Source organism: Neomonachus schauinslandi, chromosome 5 (assembly GCF_002201575.2).
Source record: "Neomonachus schauinslandi chromosome 5, ASM220157v2, whole genome shotgun sequence".
Classification (NCBI taxonomy): domain Eukaryota; kingdom Metazoa; phylum Chordata; class Mammalia; order Carnivora; family Phocidae; genus Neomonachus; species Neomonachus schauinslandi.
Window position 1 is genome coordinate 6,581,239 of NC_058407.1, and position 18,417 is coordinate 6,599,655.

General features: G+C 54.7%; 1 protein-coding gene across 2 annotated transcripts in view; it reads left to right on the top strand.

Moving 5' to 3' along the window:
- The window catches only part of ARFGAP3 (ADP ribosylation factor GTPase activating protein 3), a 51,696-nt gene extending 46,433 nt beyond the window's left edge, over positions 1-5,263 (top strand). For both annotated transcript variants that reach the window (XM_021687781.2, XM_044915777.1), the window contains 2 exons: positions 2,697-2,818; positions 4,209-5,263. In XM_021687781.2, the coding sequence (XP_021543456.1) occupies positions 2,697-2,818; positions 4,209-4,226 (140 nt within the window). In that variant the 3' untranslated portion in view covers positions 4,227-5,263. The remainder of the gene's footprint in view (positions 1-2,696; positions 2,819-4,208) is intronic.
- Positions 5,264-18,417: the final 13,154 nt, after the last annotated feature.

Here is an 18,417-nt window from a genome sequence, read left to right on the forward strand (position 1 = left end):
ACACTGATCACTTAACCCGGCCCAGCTCAGCTGGCCCTCTGCCCCGGCCTGGACCCTGCAGGGCCTCTGCCTCTGGCTTGCCATCTCCCCAGCTGCTCGAGCCAGAAACCTGGGAGTCATCCTTCATTTCTCTCTTTCCCAGCAACCCCCCGCGCCCCCAAGCCAGTTGGTCCATAAGCCTCCTCGGGACACTCAGACGCATCCCCACCACTTCCACCAGCTTAGGCTCGGCCACAGCCCCGCATGCCGGGACTGCCTCTAACTGGCCAAACTCTCTTCCTCTGGTTTCGGCTGATTGTCTGCCTTCCCAGGAGGCAGTGAGCTCTGGAAAAGCAGGTCTGTGTTGACATCCTTAGCAAGAAGCCCCCTGGGGGTGTTACGGGAACAGATAGCAGGGAAATGGGGTACCTGACCTAGACCCTGGGTTGGAGCCTCTTCCTGAGGAAGCAGCTTGAGTTGTCGTTTCCTGGAGCCCATTGTGCGGCCAAGCGCACCCAGGCCCTGTTGTCCTGGGCAGCCCTCCGAGGGGACGCGGCAGCCAGACACCCGCGGAACAAGGACACCTCACAGCCACAGGAGACCGTTAGTCCGTTCTCAGCAGTCTGGAGCCCGTCGAGCACAGGGCCGCAGACCTGTGGGCGGAGGGTGGGAAGGCGCCTCCTTGCCGGGGACATGACCCCCGCTCTGGGAGTTAGCAGGCTGCTTACACTCCTGGGAGCTTAGATCGTTAGTGAGGATTAAGTAAGGAAGATGCACGTTAACAGAGGCTAAATCAGACCCGAGTTTGTTTCTGTCTCACGTGTGATTCTGGGGGGCAGTTTGGGACATGCACTGTGTTCCCAGATGCCAAGGAGCCAGGCCCTTTTCCTCCTTACACCTCATGACCTCCACTTTGTACTTCACCTCACGCCAGTTATGGCTGCTCGAGCCCTAGGCATCACACCTGCATCCCAGCCAGCAGGAAGGAGGAAGAGGGAGGGAAAAGGGCAGGCCCCAGCCCTGTAGGGCGCTTCAGCTTACACCCACTGACCAGAACTCTGTCACCTGGACACACCTTGTTGCAAGGGTTAGAACTGGGGAGTTCTGTACAGAGGAAGGGGAGGAGGGGAAGGACGCTGAGAAACTGGCTGTCATGTCAGGGCACCTGCGGACTGAACGTAGTCAGTGCGGGATCACGGTCCCACAGCTGTCCTGCCTTCACAGTGCTCGCCTCTTTACACATTTCTCCAGTTAGAAACTCGTAGGTGGAGGTGCTTCTGCTGTCCCCCCTGCCGACCTCTGGTACAGACCCACCCAGCCCCTGTGGGCCTGGCCAGGTGATGGCGCCGCGGGGACCCGGGCTCTGTGCGCTCAGGATCTCACACTGGCTCCTTGTTGGCTGTAAAGACCCATCTTTTAGGCTGGTAGCACCGCCTGGGGCGTGGCTGTGCTGGGATTTGAACCCAGCTCAGCTGGGCCGGGCTTCCGCTCTGTTATTGGCAAAGGCCCACAAACCTTTAAAACCTCAGCTGGAGGCAGGGAGGGGAAGAACCCGCACCTCAGGCCCCCTCCCTGCATGGTGGACATGGGAACAGTGCTGTGGATAAACACAGTGTCCCTTCTGGGCAAGTGCTGTGCAGAAGGATAAACATGACCATTCTGTGTGTTCTTGGGAAGGGAACTGGCTTCTGTTGCTGAAGGGGCAGGGGGGTGCACATGGGTTGTGGGGGGAGCTGGGCTTGGCTCCCCAGAGGACCTGCAGGGTTTGGGCCCACTCACGGTCCCCAAGCCCCCCCAACCACGAGAGCCTGGTTGTCAGCTCTGGGGTTATCACCCTTTATGTGATAACACTGACGCTCTTCACCCGTGTTGGTAGAAATAGGCTACTGTTGGGGTCGGACAGCCAGCGCGGAAGCAACGAAACCCAACCAAGGCCGGCTTAGGAAGGAAGGTGGGGGGTCTGGCTCTACCCAGTGAGCAGGGCTCCAGCTCAGAGTCTGAAAACAGCCTCAGAGAGACACCTAGCATCCGGCTCACCTCCTTGGGGAACCTACCTTTCTCTCGTACTGCAGCAGGCTTCCTCTGCCCGCCCTGCGTGGCGGTGAGGGGCCGGCCGGCCGCAGCGGCGCCTTAGCCCGGGCAGTAAGCCTGGGGCAAGCCGTCGGCTCCTCTCCCTTGAAGATACACGAGTCCCAGGAAGGCTCTGATCAGCCAGGCCTGGGTCCCGTGCCCGCCCCTCTGGCTGGAGTCCAGGGGGCTCCCCAGAGGAAGGGAGGAGGGCTTGTACCAAAAGAGGAGGGGGAGGGATGCTGAGCACATAGGAAGTAGAGATGTCTGCCCATCTGCCATTTACCGGGTACCTACCTGTCAGATCTTGTGTTCAGCGCCTGGGGGGGACCCAGGAGCCCAGAGAGGGTGAGGACGCTCTCCAAAGACACACAGCTTAAAAGTGGCAGAGCCAGTATTTGAACCCCTGCTGGTCCCAACACCCGATACCGCATCTTCTCTCATGTGGGGACTTGCAGCTGGTTCATGGTGGGGCTGGCCCTGAAACTGAGTCCTGACCCTGCTGCAAGGTTCTTTTCCCTTAACCACAGCTGCTGCTTGTGGGCAGTGGGAGGGGAGGGCACCCCACGTCCCCTGAGGTCATCGAGGCCTCTGGGCCCTGGCTGTGCTGTCGGAGCTGTGGAGTGACGGGGGCTCTGCTCTGTGTGCAGGAAGCTACAGCCTCACAAGCGTTCTGCCCACGGCGCCCGACATGGCCCAGTTTAAGCAGGGAGTGAGATCCGTTGCTGGAAAGCTCTCCGTCTTTGCTAATGGAGTCATGACTTCCATTCAGGTCAGTGATATTGGGGATGATGGGAGCGGAGCGGGGTGGTGGCTCAAAGCTTTGCAAATGAGATTTGGACCACTCTTCAACTGCTGACAAATTCGATTTCATGGTATTGAATGATAATGTCTACTACAGTGTAACCCAGGACGTCATGAACGCCAGAAATTGTAATTTTACTTTTGCTTACATTTTCTAGTTGATGACTCTAGGGGAATGTTAGAGGGATTGTCGTGATCCTGATCTACTTTTTTCCTATACTGGGACAGAGAAATAGTTAAGAAGGAAATAAAAATGACCCATTATCGTCTGTCATGAGGAAAACTTCTGTTAATTTTTGGTATATTTTTAGTTCTAGATTCCTATGCAAATCTTTTTAAAATTCAAACAGGATTATATTGTATATGTGATTTGACATTCTCCATGGTATTTTGTTACGAGCATTTCCTTGTTTGTTTGTTTTAAGATTTTATTTATTTATTTGACAGAAAGAAAGAGCACACAAGCAGAGGGGAGGGGCAGAGGGAGAAGCAGGCTTCCCGCCAAGTAGGGAGCCCGATGCGGGGCTCGATCCCAGGACCCTGGGATCATGCCCTGAGCTGAAGGCAGGCGCTCAACCAACTGAGCCACCCAGGCGCCCCAGGATGCTATTATTAATGTAAAAACATGGCCACGGGCAGCGACACCTAACGGATGTCGGCTCTGGTGCCTCTGGAGGGGCTTCCCAGGTTGGGGAGGCGGTGGGGATGCCCCCACGGTGGAGCGTCCCCTCAGCCCCGAGGCTCCTGCTCTTCTCACTGCCGCTGTAACCTTTGGTTAGAATTCAAAGGAGCTTTGGTGTGCCCGAGCTCAGCTGAGCCCTCATCAGTCCTTCCGAGCAGGTGACATCCATAGCTTGTGGAAGGTGATCCCCGTTTTATAGGTCCCTCCCTGCCTTTATATCTTCATTTTCTGGCTGCAGAGGCCAAGTTGCTTCCGCACGAGATCGCTCAGCAGAGCCAGAATTTCAGGGTTCAGACTCCACACGTGTGCCCCGCCTTCCCATGACACCTGCCTCCCAGGGGCCCACCACTGGCTCTCACCCTGATAGTTTGCCCCCCTTCCCCCGACCCCCGGAGCTGCAGACGCACCGCAGAGGCCTGGGTGGCAGGATGCTCTTGCATCCGAGGTGCACGCAGTCCTCAGTGTCAGCTCAGGAAGCTCAGGAAGCCGTGGTCGCCGCCCCTTCCAATTACTGTGGCGGGGTGGGGGGGCGGCGGGGGGCAGCGTGTCAGCCAGCCAGGCGGTGGTGTGTGCTCGCTGTGAGGTCAGTGTGCTAACAGCCAGCATTCTGTGTGCACGAGGAGGAGGAATCGACGCCGAGTGCGAGTAAGCTCTCGTCTCGGTTCCCCCTTGGCAGGATCGCTACGGCTCCTAATACCCACAGGCCGATACCTGCTTCTGGAAGAAGCTCCTCCCTCCGCGAACCAGTGACCACATCACAGACTGCAGCCGAGACCAGCAGATTTGTTTTGCTACTTTGTCACATGGTATATATGCATTACTGATTTTTAGCATTTCTTCGGAGAAATTCTCATTTTTGATGTAGTAGAAGCTTTATTGTAATTTCTGTTGTGTATTCCTTCCTGCACACGCCGCCCCCCCCCCCCCTTTAGGCAGAGTCGTGCATATCCTTGCTTGATTTTCGTGGAATCTAGTTCCAGCAGCTGGGGGCCTGGAGACCAGGGCTTCTCCCCCCTCTGAGGACTGACAGCCTTCCTTTGCGGGGAGGGGGGTCCCCGTGCTTTGTGACCTAGGGGCTAAGGGCTCCACGAGCAGCCAATGCTACAGGGACCTGGAGAAACAAAATCCACAGCACACATTTCATTCAAAAGGGAGTAAAGAATAAAAACAAAAGACCAAAAATGTCTAATTTGACAGATTGCTTCATTTATATTTCCACATATTAACGGGGATTTCAAAATAATGTTGAAAGTCGTCTGTCCCTTTGTAAATGCTTATTTTATATGATCTATAAATTAAAAAATTTTCAGTGAGTACTTTTAACAAACCTAAGCTTCTGCATTGCCAAGGGAATTAATCTTTCCACAAGGTGTTTGAATTGGTGAGAACTCCGTTTACAAACAGAGCGTACAGAATTTAAAATGAAGAAGGGAAGAAGATAGACCCACGGAAAAGATTTCAGTGTATGGGAGAAGAGTAGTTGTAACTGGGTAGTTTTGTTGATATTTTGTATCTTAATCTTGGTTTTCAAAAAATTACAGAGTGTGTATAAATGAATAAAGACAAATAATTTGGCTGTGTTTTAGACAGCATTAGAATATATTGTTCAGCACAGTAAAATATATTTGAAATTTGATGAACCAGAAATGTGGTTTCAACTGAATATTTTGTGCATTTTTCTTAAAAGATCAAATTTGTAGACTAAACATAATAATAAACCCTTGCAGCAGACTGTGTCGCCTGTTTTTTGTTTTGCTTTGTTTTGTTTTTTTACAAAAACTTTTGTGATGAATCTGGTAAATCAGGGCTCTGGTGTAATGTGGGTGCACATTTGAATCGGGATGTAACTACGGATGGATCTGTTTTTAATGGACGTTGGGGCCTGCTCTGCAGCTGTCACTGACTGAGGTGTTGTCCCCAGGGCGGTGGCAGGCAGGGTGTCCTTGTTGAAGTAAGGACGTGCACAGTGGCCCACGTCTCGCACACCCACGTGCTGCTCTGGTGAGATGCCGTGGGGCGCTGCTGGAGGCCGGAAGTCCCAAGATCAAGGTGCAGCAGGGATGGTTTCTGGAGAGGACCCGCCCCCTGGCTTGCGGAAGGCCACGTCCTCTTTGTCCTCACTGTCCTCACGCAGCCTTTCCTCTCCTTGTAAGGGCACCAGTCCTCTGGGATCTGGGCCCCACCTCATTTTACCCTAATGACCTCCTTAAAGGCCCATCTCCAGATACAGTCACGTTGGGAATTAGGGCTTGGACGTACGAATTTTAAGGGGACACAGTTCAGTCCCTAACAGTGTCTGTAAGAAATCCCCACGCTGGGTTAGCCCTGCTCCAGGCTGGGGCCCGGCTCATTCCATCGCCAGGGAACCCTCCCAGTAGGTGACGCTCCCGTTTTACAGAGGGGGGGTGAGTGCCCTGCCCAAGTGGCTGAGCTGTTCCCCCCCCATCCCTGAACGTCCTCACAATGAAGGGCCTGGGGGGCCCCCCAACCCCAGCCTGGCTCGCACACCCTTTCCAGGCTTTCCTTACCCGATTTGATGGCCCGACTGTCAAGGGTATTCAGAGGAGGCATCTCAGTGCCTTTGGCTGTGGGGCTCACCCCCCCGCCAGCATATGTGGGTGTGCAAGTGAGGTGGGTGTGCAAGTGAGGTGCGTGTGCACGCATGCGTGTGATTTGGCTTTGTGTTCCTGGCCCATTTGTCCTTGGGCCTTGGTGTTTGTTTGCTTTCAGTATCCGTGTGAATGCTTCATATATAGTTAAGGATATTAGTTAATAATTGTTTTAACAAAACATGTTTTGGATCTATGGATTGACGGCAACGGTGCTACCTCGCTCGGCACGTCTGGTGGAAACTGGCCCAGGCTGGGCTGAAGGGTGAGGCGGGGGCTGCTTTGAAAAAGGTGTTTATTGTGCTGTAGTTCTTGGGAGCACGGCCAGTGAGGACCAGATGATAATTTCTGAGAAATTGAGAAAGCCAGGGGGCGGGACTTGTTTTCACAGCCCTTAGCAGAACAAATTCTCCTTGGAAATGGAGAATTTTTCGATCACCTTGAAGAGCGGTTGGGAAGTAGGTACACAGAGGTGAACAGAGCTCGAGAGAGGGCTTCGCCCGGGACCCCGGCGGAGTGGAGACCCAGGCCCCCAGGAAGAAGAGAAGGCAGCCTGAGCTCGAGGCCTCCCCTCCACCCCCACTGGCTCACACAAGTGAGCCCCGCACCCCTGCCCTGCCCACCGTGTCCTTCTTGACCTTCTAGGTGCTCAGCCTGAAAACCCGGTCGTCAGATGTGACCCCCGCCCCCCAAGAGTCTGGCGGCACCACCCCCAAGGCGCACCCAGAGTCTGGCGCACTGCAGCCTGTCCCAGAGCACAAGCCGAGGTCCTTGCGCCTCTCCCCCGCTTCCCAGGACCCCCTGCGCACCCCCTACTAACCCACTGTGCCCCTTTCTCCTGCCCCAGGGCCTTATCCTCCGGTCTCCTTCCCCCAGGGCAGTCTTTGCCCTAAAGTCACCTTCTCCATGACCCTGAGCTCCCATTTTAAAAACTGCAGCCCACACCGGGGCACTTCGGATCCCCGGCCTGCGCTATTTCTGCCCTTTCCCAGACTTGGCTCCGTCCTGTGCAGTTCCAGCGCACTGGCCTTGTCTTCCTAGCTCCCTTAGAACGTAAGCGTCCTGAGGGCAGGTTGCTGCTCCATCCGGGTCACTGGTTCCCCCGGTGCCTGGAACAGAGCCTGGCACATATTTTGAACAGAGGAATTTTGTTCTGCCAACTGCCCCCCACCCCCAGAGGATGATGTGCAGGATGACAGAAGACAGGCTGCCCACGTTAACTCCTGGTGGTACTGTTTTAGGCTATTTCTGCCACCACCCCCCATTCTGGTGTGCTCCCAGCCCTTTCCCTGCCCACATGCAGCTCCCAAGGCCCAGGACACATGGTGGGCCGTGGCATTGGGGCAACATGAAGACGCGGGCACCTTGGCATCGGGTGTGGGACCTGGGGTGACTGTGACCTCCCAGCATCAGATGAGGACCCACCCCAGCTGCTCCGGCGCTTGGGACGTGGACGTGGGGCCACTGGCCCCCCTCTCCCAGCCGCACTTCTGCTCTGTGGTCGCCGGCTCAGCTGCCCGTGTGGCCTGTCGTGTGATCCATGTACGAAGGAAGGCACACGCGCTTTCTCCCTTCCTTCCATTCTCGGTCCTTTGTGGTTCTATCTGTGGTTCCTATCATTCTACTTGCCCAGCCCATTCGTCTCACCTGAAATAAGAGCAGCCTGGCATAGACGGATGGATGGACAGACGGATGGAGAACAGGGATGGTGCAGAGCAGACACGAGGGCACTCCGGCCACACAGGCTGGTTTTGCAAACAGGCTTCCGGCGCCCGATCTCCCTCCCTCCCTCTGTGCTGGTCCCTTGCCTGGACCTGAACACACGCCCCCCCAGCCTGGGTTTTCTGGGGTGGCCCAGTTGAGTATCCCAGCTGTGCCCTGAAGCCCTGATTCTGCCCCACCGCCTGCACCAGACATGACCTCAGTGTCCTACACCCCAGTTCCTCCCTGGCACCCTCTGACTCTCCTGCGGCCTGGTTAGCTGCACCCTCGTCTGTACCACACACCACAGGTGGGGGTGCTGGTGTCCCTCGGGGCTGTGCCCCCAGCAGGTGCATACGGCCCAGGGCTATGCTTAGGGAAGCCGTGGGTTTGCTCAGCGCCCGGGGCTCTGCCTGAGTTTAGGCCCGTACTGCCAGGCGTTCCAGTTTGGCTCTGGATGTTCTTGTGGAACCCCCGGACACCCCTCCCTGGAACCCCTTGAATGCAGGCAGCCTCCGCCAGCCTCCGCCAGCACCCACCGGCTGCTCAGGCCTCCTGTCGCTGCTCCCAGCTGCTCCGTGCAAACAGCCAGTGGGTCTGCAGAGCCTCCTTCCGGAGCGTCCCCAGCCCCACGGCCCCCAGCTGGCCTGGAGGCCTCTGCAGCCGCGGGCCCTTCCTCCAGCCGGGCCCCAGCCACCCAGGCCCTTGCAGAGAGGCCTTGGAACCTCACATGGCTCCTGTCTTCCCAGCCGAGACCCTCCTGGCTCCTTTTGGCTCGGAGTCCCCTACTCCTCAGCGTGGCCCAAGGACCACGGGTCTCAGACCCTGCGCCCCTGACAGCTGGGGTGGCCAGACTCTGGCTCTGCTCCAGGCCTTTCCCCAGGGGCTGCCTCTGCCAGGAAGGAGCCCAGAGAGCGTGTGCCCCAGGCTAGGACAGGTGATGATGATCTCATCACTTTGTTTTTCAAAGGTGGAGGAGAGCAGCGCACCCACCACGTTGTCTGGTGCCCCCAGGAACCACTGGAAATGCATGCACTCCCCTCATGGGGTCCCCGGGGCACAGGAGGCCCTCGGGGGGTGGGGGAGGCCCCTGCAGGCAGGGAGGCAGCAGCGCCCCCTCCGGAGGAAGCGGCTGAGGCACAGAGCGGCCCACGCGTGCTCAGCTCATGAGTGGGGCTGAGGGGCGGCGGCCTGGGGGCCTCCCGTTACGGGGGCTCCGGCAGCCTCACTCCCTGGAGTGCCTCCTGTGGGCCCTCGTGCACGCCCCGGGTCACTGTCACGCAGCGCCCAGCGCGCTCCCCATGCCCGGTCCTGCCCCCCCGAATGCGTGCACTGTGCGGACCTCTGTCCTGCTCACCCCTGGTGTCCCTCAGGCGTTGGAGGGGAGGGTCTGAGAGGCCCAAGCACGGCCCCGGCGGCCCCCCTCTCTGGCGTCAGTGTAGTAAGTGTAGGGAAGGAAGTTCTTTTTCCTTCTGCTCTCCTAGGCTCTCTGGCTGCGATGCTGTAAAAGTAGACGGAAGTCAGACCGCCAGGAGGAAACCAAATAGAAGTGTATTCGCGTGTGCGTGATGTGCGCGTGGCAGGCCCCGCAGATGAGCAGCTCCGAGGAGCGGGTGGGCCTTGGGCTCCCACAGCACTTTAACCAGAGATTAGCACATCCCTGGAGCAGTGGCAAGACAAAGGAACAGGGATTTGGGCTTTCAAGGGCCACAGACTGTGGAACGGTGAATGTCTAGGGGAAGCTCCTGGAGGAAGGTCCGTTTGTGCAGGTGCATCTGGGAGCTGACTTTCTGTCTCCTTCATGGCTGTAAAACGTCCCCCGGGAGGGGACCACGGCAGTCCCCGTGTTTCCGAAGTTTCTGCTTTTAGGCAGATAAGGGAAGCTCCAAGGAGGCATCTTCCTGCATCTGTCGATTCTCATGTGCCTCGGGCTCAAAATAATCCTTATGCCCAAGTGGCATCTTCTGGTCCCCTGCAGAAAAGTCAGAGGGAGGTGGGAGGGGGCCTGACACGTGGGGCTGCATTCCTGGCTGCAGGCTAGGGGGTGGGGGGAGTCCCCTTCCTGGAAGCTCATTGCAGCTAGGGGACCAAAGTCCCTGCTTTCCTGCGGGCTCCTGCTGGAGGCTGCCCTCCTCAGCCAGAGCCTTCCCATCTCCAGCAGCAGTGCAGAATCCTCGCGCTTGGCATCTTTCCGACTCCCCCTCCAAAGAAAGTTCTCTGCTGTGAAGGGCCCCTATGACTAGATTGAGCCTACCTGGATAATGTAGAAAAATTGCCCTCCCTATTTTCAGGCCCATAACCTTAATTACACCTGCAAAGTTCTTTTTGTCTTTACTGCATATTCACAAATTCTAGGGACGCCTGGGTGGCTCAGTCGGTTAAGCATCTGCCTTCAGCTCGGGTCACAATCCCGGGGTCCTGGGATCAAGCCCTGCATCGGGCTCCCTGCTCAGCAGGGAGCCTGCTTCTCCCTCTGCCTCCCCCTCCCCAACTCATGTGTGTGTGCGCGTGCTCTCTCTCTCGCTCTCTCTCAAATAAATGAATAAAATCTAAAAAAAAAAACCATATTTACAAATTCCAGGGATTAGGGCGTGGACATCAGCGAGAGCCATTTTACCTTCCATAAAACCCCTGGTCCTCCTCCTTGGCTCCAGGATTGCTGCCCTCTAGGCAAGACATTATAACATCCTTCTCTGGTAATCTGAGCCACCCAAGAGAAAAGACTCCCAAATACCGGCATCAGCAGTTCTCCCAAAATAACAGTCCAGCTCGTCTACCTTACAGTGACTCCCACAACTCATATGCCCCAGACATGGGCCCAGAGTGCGAAAGCAATGTTCTGGTGCCCCTTCCTTAAATACAAGCAGACAGCTAAGGATCACCAGACACTTCAGGAAAGTATATAATGTGAAGAATGAACACCAATTATAAACAGGGCAATGTGGAGGGAGGTGATCCTGCAGGAAATAAAAAAATTTTTAACTATAATTAGAATCCTCAGAGAGATAGGAAATGATACTGCATCTCTTAAGCACTGGATTCTATCAAGCAAAACAATTGGGAGAACAAGAAGGAGTCAAGCCTGGTGACATTCAGGGGCTGCTTGGGGCTTTTTAACTCCTGAGCAGGACTCAACTGGATCTTGGATTAAATCAAGCCCCTTGGCAGTGAGCTGGAAGCAGACCCTCCCTGTGACATTGGACAAGATGGATAGAGACCCCACCTGACCCAGGAGGGCCCCCTGTCCCCTGGTATCCCTAAGGAAGCCACGGTGACTACTCCAGCCTGGGAGTGTCCCTGCCAGAGGGGATACAGCCTGACAGTAAATGGACCGTCTGGATGCCTCTTTCTGAGAAAAAAAGATACAAAACTGTGAGTACCAAATTAGGTATTGAAGTGAATATTAAGAGTAAAGAAATAAGGGCGCCTGGGTGGCTCAGTTGGTTGAGCGACTGCCTTCGGCTCAGGTCATGATCCTGGAGTCCCGGGATGGAGTCCCGCGTCGGGCTCCCTGCTCAGCGGGGAGTCTGCTTCTCCCTCTGACCCTCCCCCCTCTCATGTGCTCTCTCTCTCCTCTCATCCTCTCTCTCAAATAAATAAATAAAATCTTTAAAAAAAAAAAAAGTAAAGAAATAAAAATAAGAGCCAAAAACTTAACATAGTTTTACTAGAGGTGCTTAATGCACCTCTATAATACTTTTTTCCTTTTTTTTTTTTTTTTAAGATTTTATTTATTTATTTGACAGAGAGAGATACAGCAGGAGAGGGAACACAAGCAGGGGGAGTGGGAGAGGGAGAAGCAGGCTTCCCGCCAAGCAGGGAGCCCGATGCGGGGCTCGATCCTAGGACCCCAGGATCATGACCTGAGCTGAGGCGGACACTTAACGACTGAGCCACCCAGGCGCCCATCCTTTTTTTTTTCCCAACCTATATACTCTCCGATTGCCTCTTTGTAAAATGACTATTTTGTAATACCACTTTTTATTGAGAGAACAGAATGCTAATTTGGCCTAATCCCAGCATGGCTGAACTTTTTTTTTTCATTATTATAGATAGTTTTGACCAGGCATTGGTGACACTTTGGTTCTCTGCATACACTGACCTGCCTGGTGTTTGGAAGAATATTCTGCCAACTAGCTCTGTACATTTCAAGCTTTGTTGAACGTTGTACATTGCACACTATTGAGAGTTGTACATTTCTCCCCCATTACCCATATATCCTCTGGGCCTGGCGTGGGGGACACCATCTTATGACCATAGGACACTATTTGGGTGGTTGTATTTGGGGGGGACAGAGTGGTGAGTGCAAACCACAAAAATGCATCCCACTCAACCCAAACCATAGACACCCCGGACTCAACTTCTCTGTAGCTGGATTATCAAAACGCTGCGCCCACACCAAAGCTCGCCCGATGCCCACACCCAGGGAGAGCTGCAGAGGCAGGTGGAGTCAGCGTGGAAAAAGATGGTGGTCTTCACCAATTGCAGTGGGAATGTCTCACTTCCTCAAATTTTACAGAAGAACATGCCCGTGTGCGTGCACTCTCAGGGCACTCCCAACGGTGTGTCACAAGGTTCGAGTTTTGTGGGGTTTGCATAAATGCCCCTCTGGCTCAGTGCTGTGTGAAGTCACTTGGTCAAGGAAGTTCAAGAAACTTTCCTGTAAAGCTGTGGACTGAGTGGAAGCCAGCACAACACCGCGTCTGAAGTCAGACTCTAGTAGATTGTAGGTAGGTTGGCAGCAGACATGCTTGGGTCCACGATTCAGGCCCTCACCAAGCTCCCTGCAGAGAGTCAGCCCCACTGGCCAAGGCTTGGAGCCTCTGTTGGCCTTCAGGCAGGTCTCAGAGGCAGAACAGTGTGCAGGGAGTTGAGGGCCAGGAGGGGAGGCTGGGGTCACCTTTAGAACTAAGTCACTGAAATGTCCCCACAGGACAGGGCTCAGAGGTAAACTAGTGACAGACCACCAAGAAGGACTGGGGACTCAGAGTCACAAAGTCATGAAATCGTGTCCCAGGGGCCCAATACCCAACAGCTCTCGACAGGGACATGCTAGTGTTGGGACAGTTGTTGAGATTCCTGAATTTCTCTCAGACCAGAGAAACCTATGGGTAGCCCCAAAGTGTGATGGGGAAGCCTGCCTGGCAGGAGGTGGCCAGGGGACAGCCGTTTAGAGAGACATGTCCATAGGAACCTGGGGACTTTATCAGAGACCCAGAGGCCACCCAACTCCTAACTTCCCCTGTCAATGAGGCTCATTTAGGAAAAAGAGCAAGAGGCAAGGGGCTGTTGTGTGAGAACAAAGCCGCATTTCAGGGCTCAGGCGTTAGTGGTCCCTGGTGGTCCCTGGTGGTCCCGGGGCGGGCGCTGCGGCCTAGTCCCCGCCTGTCACACATCTCAACCCGAGTCTCTTCCCACCAAGCGGGCTTGGCCACAGGCCACCCAGGCACCGCCTGCCAAGTCCTCCAAGGCCCTGGCAGGTAGAAGACAAATTCAGGGACAAAGAGGGCTTCCCAGGGGTGGGGGGAGGGCACACCACCTTGTTCATTCTTGTGCGAGGCTGGGCATTACCCAAGAGGCCTCACCCTGTGACCTGCCTTTCAGGAGCCAAGGGAGGGCCCAAGCCACCAGGGCATGGGGTCCAAGACTCCGGTAAGATTAGCCCCAACGAAAACAAACGCCACAGTCCCGAGGGGCTCTCTGGAGACTGGGCTGTCAGGCGGGGTCTCTTCCTGCCACAGCCACCTGCCCCGCCAGGCACAGCAGAGAGCCCAGCCCCAGCTATGCGGGGTGGGGAGTTTGGGCCACAGATCAGAGAAGCTTCTGGTGCCCGTGGGAACACTGCCCGGCCTCTCTGGGTGGAGAATCCTAAATTCCTTCAGGGTTGGGCGTCAGGTGAATAGAGAAGCCAGGTTCCTGTTTGCGGAACCACAGGCCGCCGGGTGGGGGACTCAGGCTTGCTTCAGTGCTTTGTGCCGCAGGCCGAGACGCAAAGAGCAGGGCCTGGGGGCGGTGGGGGACACAGCCTGGCCCGCGGGTGTGCGCTGGCCCAGGGCGGGGGATGGGGGGAGGTGAGGGAGCGACAGGCAAGACCACATGGGAGTCCCTGCACAGTGGCGTGTCACCTGGTGAATCTCCTGGAAAACCGGCATTATCCACCAAAGCTCTGGGGAGGAAGATTGTGACAGAGGCCGAGGGTGGCCTCCCGGGCGGGATGAATGAGAACGGAGGCTGCCGGAGCGAATCCGACACTGGGAGACGACGGATGGGGGTGCGGGCCTCAGGAACAGCCGGAGGCAGGCGCTCCTGCGTGGGCGGCACTTTCACCCCGAGTTTTCGCCCCCCAGCAATCCCTTCACCGCATGCTGGTTCCTGGAGCCGCAAGAGCCCACTGCCAACAGCTCCCGCACACGCCGCCCGGCACCGCCCTCTGCGCCCGCCACGCGGGCTCCGGGCTGGCGCAGACTCCCCGCAAACGGCTCTGATTGGCTTTGCTCCATTCGGGACCCGCCCCCTGACCAATCAAGAGTGGCCTGAGGGTGGTGTCCTATAAGAACCGGGCTCCCGGAGCGGGTGGCTCAGTCAGTTCGGCGTCTGACTTCGGCTCAGGTTGTGACCTTGGGGTCCCGGGATGGAGCCTGCATAGGTATGCTCTGCGCTCAGCGGGGAATCTGCTCCTCCCTCTCCCTCTGCCTCTTCCTTCCCCCCCCCCCCCCCCCCCGTGCTCTCTTTCTCTGTCATATAAATAAATAAAATCTCAAAAAAAGAAGGGGAAGAGGAAGTGGAAGAGGAGGAAGAAAGGAAGAAGAGGGAAGAAGAATAAAGAAGAGGGAAGAGGAAGAAGAAAAGAAGAGGGAAGAAAAATAAAGAAAAAGAAGAGGGAAGAAGAAGAGGAAAAGGGCGCCTGTGTGGCTCAGTCGGTTAAGCCTCTGCCTTCCGCTAAGGTCATGATCTCAGGGTCCTGAGATCGAGCCCCACATCGGGCTTCCTGCTCGGCGGGAAGCCTGCTTCTCCCTCTCCCACTCCCCCTGCTTGTGTTCCCTCTCCCGCTGTCTCTCTCTGTCAAATAAATAAATAAAATCTTGGGGTGCCTGGGTGGCTCAGTCATTAAGCATCTGCCTTCAGCTCAGGTCATGATCCCAGGGTCCTGCAGGAAGCCTGCTTCTCCCTCTAAAAAAAAAAAAGAAAATAAATAAATAAATAAATAAATAAATAAATAAATAAATAAAATCTTAAAAAAAAAAAAAGAAGAAGAGGGAAGAAGGAGAAGAAGAAGGAGGAGGAGGGGAGGACTAGGGCTCTAATGGGAACCACACAGTTGGGTAAGGGTGCTCTGGGAAGAAGGGGGAGGGTCAGGGCAGCAGAGTGGCTGGTGCCCTCCAGAGGGAGGGGGCACATTGCCTGAGCATCTATGCTGTGCAGGAACTTTGAACTCCCATAAGATATTCTCACCCTCAAGTCACAGATGAAGGAACCAAGGTTTTCGGACAGAATGGGATGGGACAGCTAGTAAATGGCAGAGCCGGATCAGAGCCCCCGTCTCTGGGTACCAAGGCCTGGCCAACCCCGATGCACCACTGCTTCATCCCCACAAACCCTTTTTTTGCAGAGCGCATGCCTTCTTGCAAGACTGTAAGGCCCTGAAGGAGGAGAGATCACGGTGGATCTCTTCTCCCATCCCCAGAGCTAGGCGTTTCTCCAAGTTGGGCAGATCCCTAGTTGTCTATCCAGGGGTCCTCCAGGGAATTCGCACTGGTAGAGAAAAGAGCAACAAACATTTTGACATAAATTCACCAATGCGTGATGCAAGGTTGATAATGATGAGTCTCGGAAATCTCCCCGTGCTCTTAATAATCATTGTCCTGAAGGTTGCACGTGAGCCACAAGGACTGTCCTGGCCGGTTCACCTCAGCCGGATGCATTTGCATATTATTTGCCTGTTAGAGTTTACATGTGTTAAATTTGCATTTTCTTTATTACTATAGTATTGCATTATATCCCTCCAACTCAGAGCTGGAGTCCACAGCTCAAAGTGTCTCCCTCAGGCATAAATGTGGGGGTGCAATGAAACATATGAATTCTAGAACTCCTAATGAGTGAACATGAACACGGTAGCAGGAGAAGGATGTGAATGCAGGCAAGATTGATTAATTTTGATGCCAAAGGCAGAGGAGATGTCCAAACTATAGAGACCCCATGCAACGCCCCCTTCCTTCTGGCAAGAAAAGAGAAACCCATTTGAGAGGGTAGGAAAACTCTGGGGCTCAATTGTGACCCCACCCAAATTCGGAAGTTGAACTCCTAACCCCTGGTACCTCCGAGCGTGCTTGTATTTGGATAGAGGGTCTTCAGAGAGGCAATCGACTTAAACCAAGGTCGCTGGGGTGTGCCTAATCCAGAGGAGGTTAGGACACGGACACACCCAAAGGTCAAGGAGAAGACAGCCGTCAACAAGCCAAGGAGAGAGAAGGCCTCAGAAGAAGCCAACCTTGGTCTTGGACTTCTGGCCTCCAAAACTGGGGGAGCATAAATTTCTGTTGCTTCAGTGCCCAGCCCATGGTATTTTGTCACGGCGGCCCCAGGACACGAGTACACTGCCCAAGATGGGCTGCCAGAAATCACGTTCAGAAAGCATGACACGCTGCAGGCAGAATTCCTTAACCCAAAGACATGGTTGGAGGTCACAGAGTGTCAGCTACGCCCTGCGTGGAAAGGCAAGGAAGACCACAGGAGGGACTAGTAGACATTTTTTTTTTTAAGGTTTTATTTATTTATTTGACAGAGAAATAGCGAGAGCAGGAACACAAGCAGGGGGAATGGGAGAGGGAGAAGCAGGCTTCCCGCGTAGCAGGGAGCCTGATGCGGGACTCGATCCCAGGACCCTGGGATCATGACCTGAGCCAAAGGCAGACGCTTAACGACTGAGCCACCCAGGCGCCCCACTAGTAGACACTTTTGTCTTTTGGATGAAACCACTGGCGTCTCAGCTCTTGGCCTCTGACAGTTTGTGGATGAGTGCGAAGTGCTTGCTGGCTTCCGTGTGTCACCGAGAACCCAGGCTCCGGAGAAGAGATGGTGTGTGTGTGTGTGTGTGTGTGTTGCACGCGCACGCATGTGTATTAACCACCCCCTTTGTTTCAACAACGGACAAGCCATATTGACCTCAGTCTTGAGGGAGCCCCAAATACAATTGGAATGAGAGGTTGTGCACGAAGGTCTTTCCATTTTTCCGTTACTCACAGAGACCTGTGGGGGCTCCGCAGAGCCCTCCTTGCCTGGCTTTGGTGGGGAGGGAGATGGGGAAAGATAAGAAGCAAACCAAATTGCAGCCAGCAACGATGTGTCTTTTTAGCATGCTGAAATGCCCCCCCTTGCAGGACGGGGTTTCCACATACACGTGGAAGCCTTGCGCGGGAACTCTGGAAACACCGAATGTGGTCTTTTTTTTTCCTTCCTGACACTGTTAATTCCAGTAAAAGCCATTTCCCTGATTTCAAATGATTCACAAGCATGACATTTCTTAGAAGTATCTTGTTTTGCCTGAAGGTGTTCCGTGGCCAAATATCACGGTTTTCATGGAGACAAGCTGTGGGAACTTCTAGAAGATAGAAGGGTGGTGCAAACAGCTCAGTCGCTGACAGTTTCGCTCCTTCCCAATCCGCTCCAGTAAAACCAAAATAATAGTAATTTTAGCAAGCATTTAGCAAAGACGCCCTTCCTGCATGTCATGCACGGTTTGAAGCACCTCATATTTCCACACTCATATAATCCGTGAATGAGTATTGGAGGTAGGTACTTCCACCCAGATTCCCAGATGAGGCGAAGTTGTTTTCCAAATTATTGCTGTGACTCCTTTCAAGGAAGGTTTTGAACTGAAGAATTCCATGACTACGGACATAAGCATAGGATGAATTTTCACAAACGATGCCCTCTATGAGCAGCACCAGAAGCCCCCCTGAGTTCCCCACCCCCCGCCAGTCACCCTCCCCATGGGGTCTTCTCGAACCCCATCAGCATTGTCTGCTTTGCATTTTCTGTGTGCCTGGCTTTACTCACTCACTCTGATGTCGGCGAACTCTGTCCTTGCTGGTGCTGGGTCACTGTGACTTCCCAGTGTTGTCTGTGGTTCCAAGGTGTGAATACACCGCATTCTCTCGTGGTAGAGACCCATTCTCTCGTGGTAGAGACCCATTCTCTCGTTGATAGACTTTTGGGTGCTTCTGATTTGGGGTTATTATGAATGAAGCTGCCATGAACTATGGTCCCAGATCTGGGGGGAACATGGGTGTGATTTCTGTTGCATGTACCCCGGGGGTGGGATGCGCTAGGTCAGCGGGCGTGTGTCTTTGGTGGATGTTGCCAAAATGTGTTCCAAAGCGGCCAGTGCACACTCACGGGTGGTGCATGGGGGCTGTCTCTTCCCTGGAACTCTGCTGGTGGGTGTGCGGTGCTATGACCTACCCATGTGCTTTTAATTCTCACTTCCTTGCTGACTAACACATTTGTGCATCTCTGAGCTGTTTACTGGCCACATCTGGATCCCCTTCTGTGAGGTCATTGGTTCATCCCCGCCCA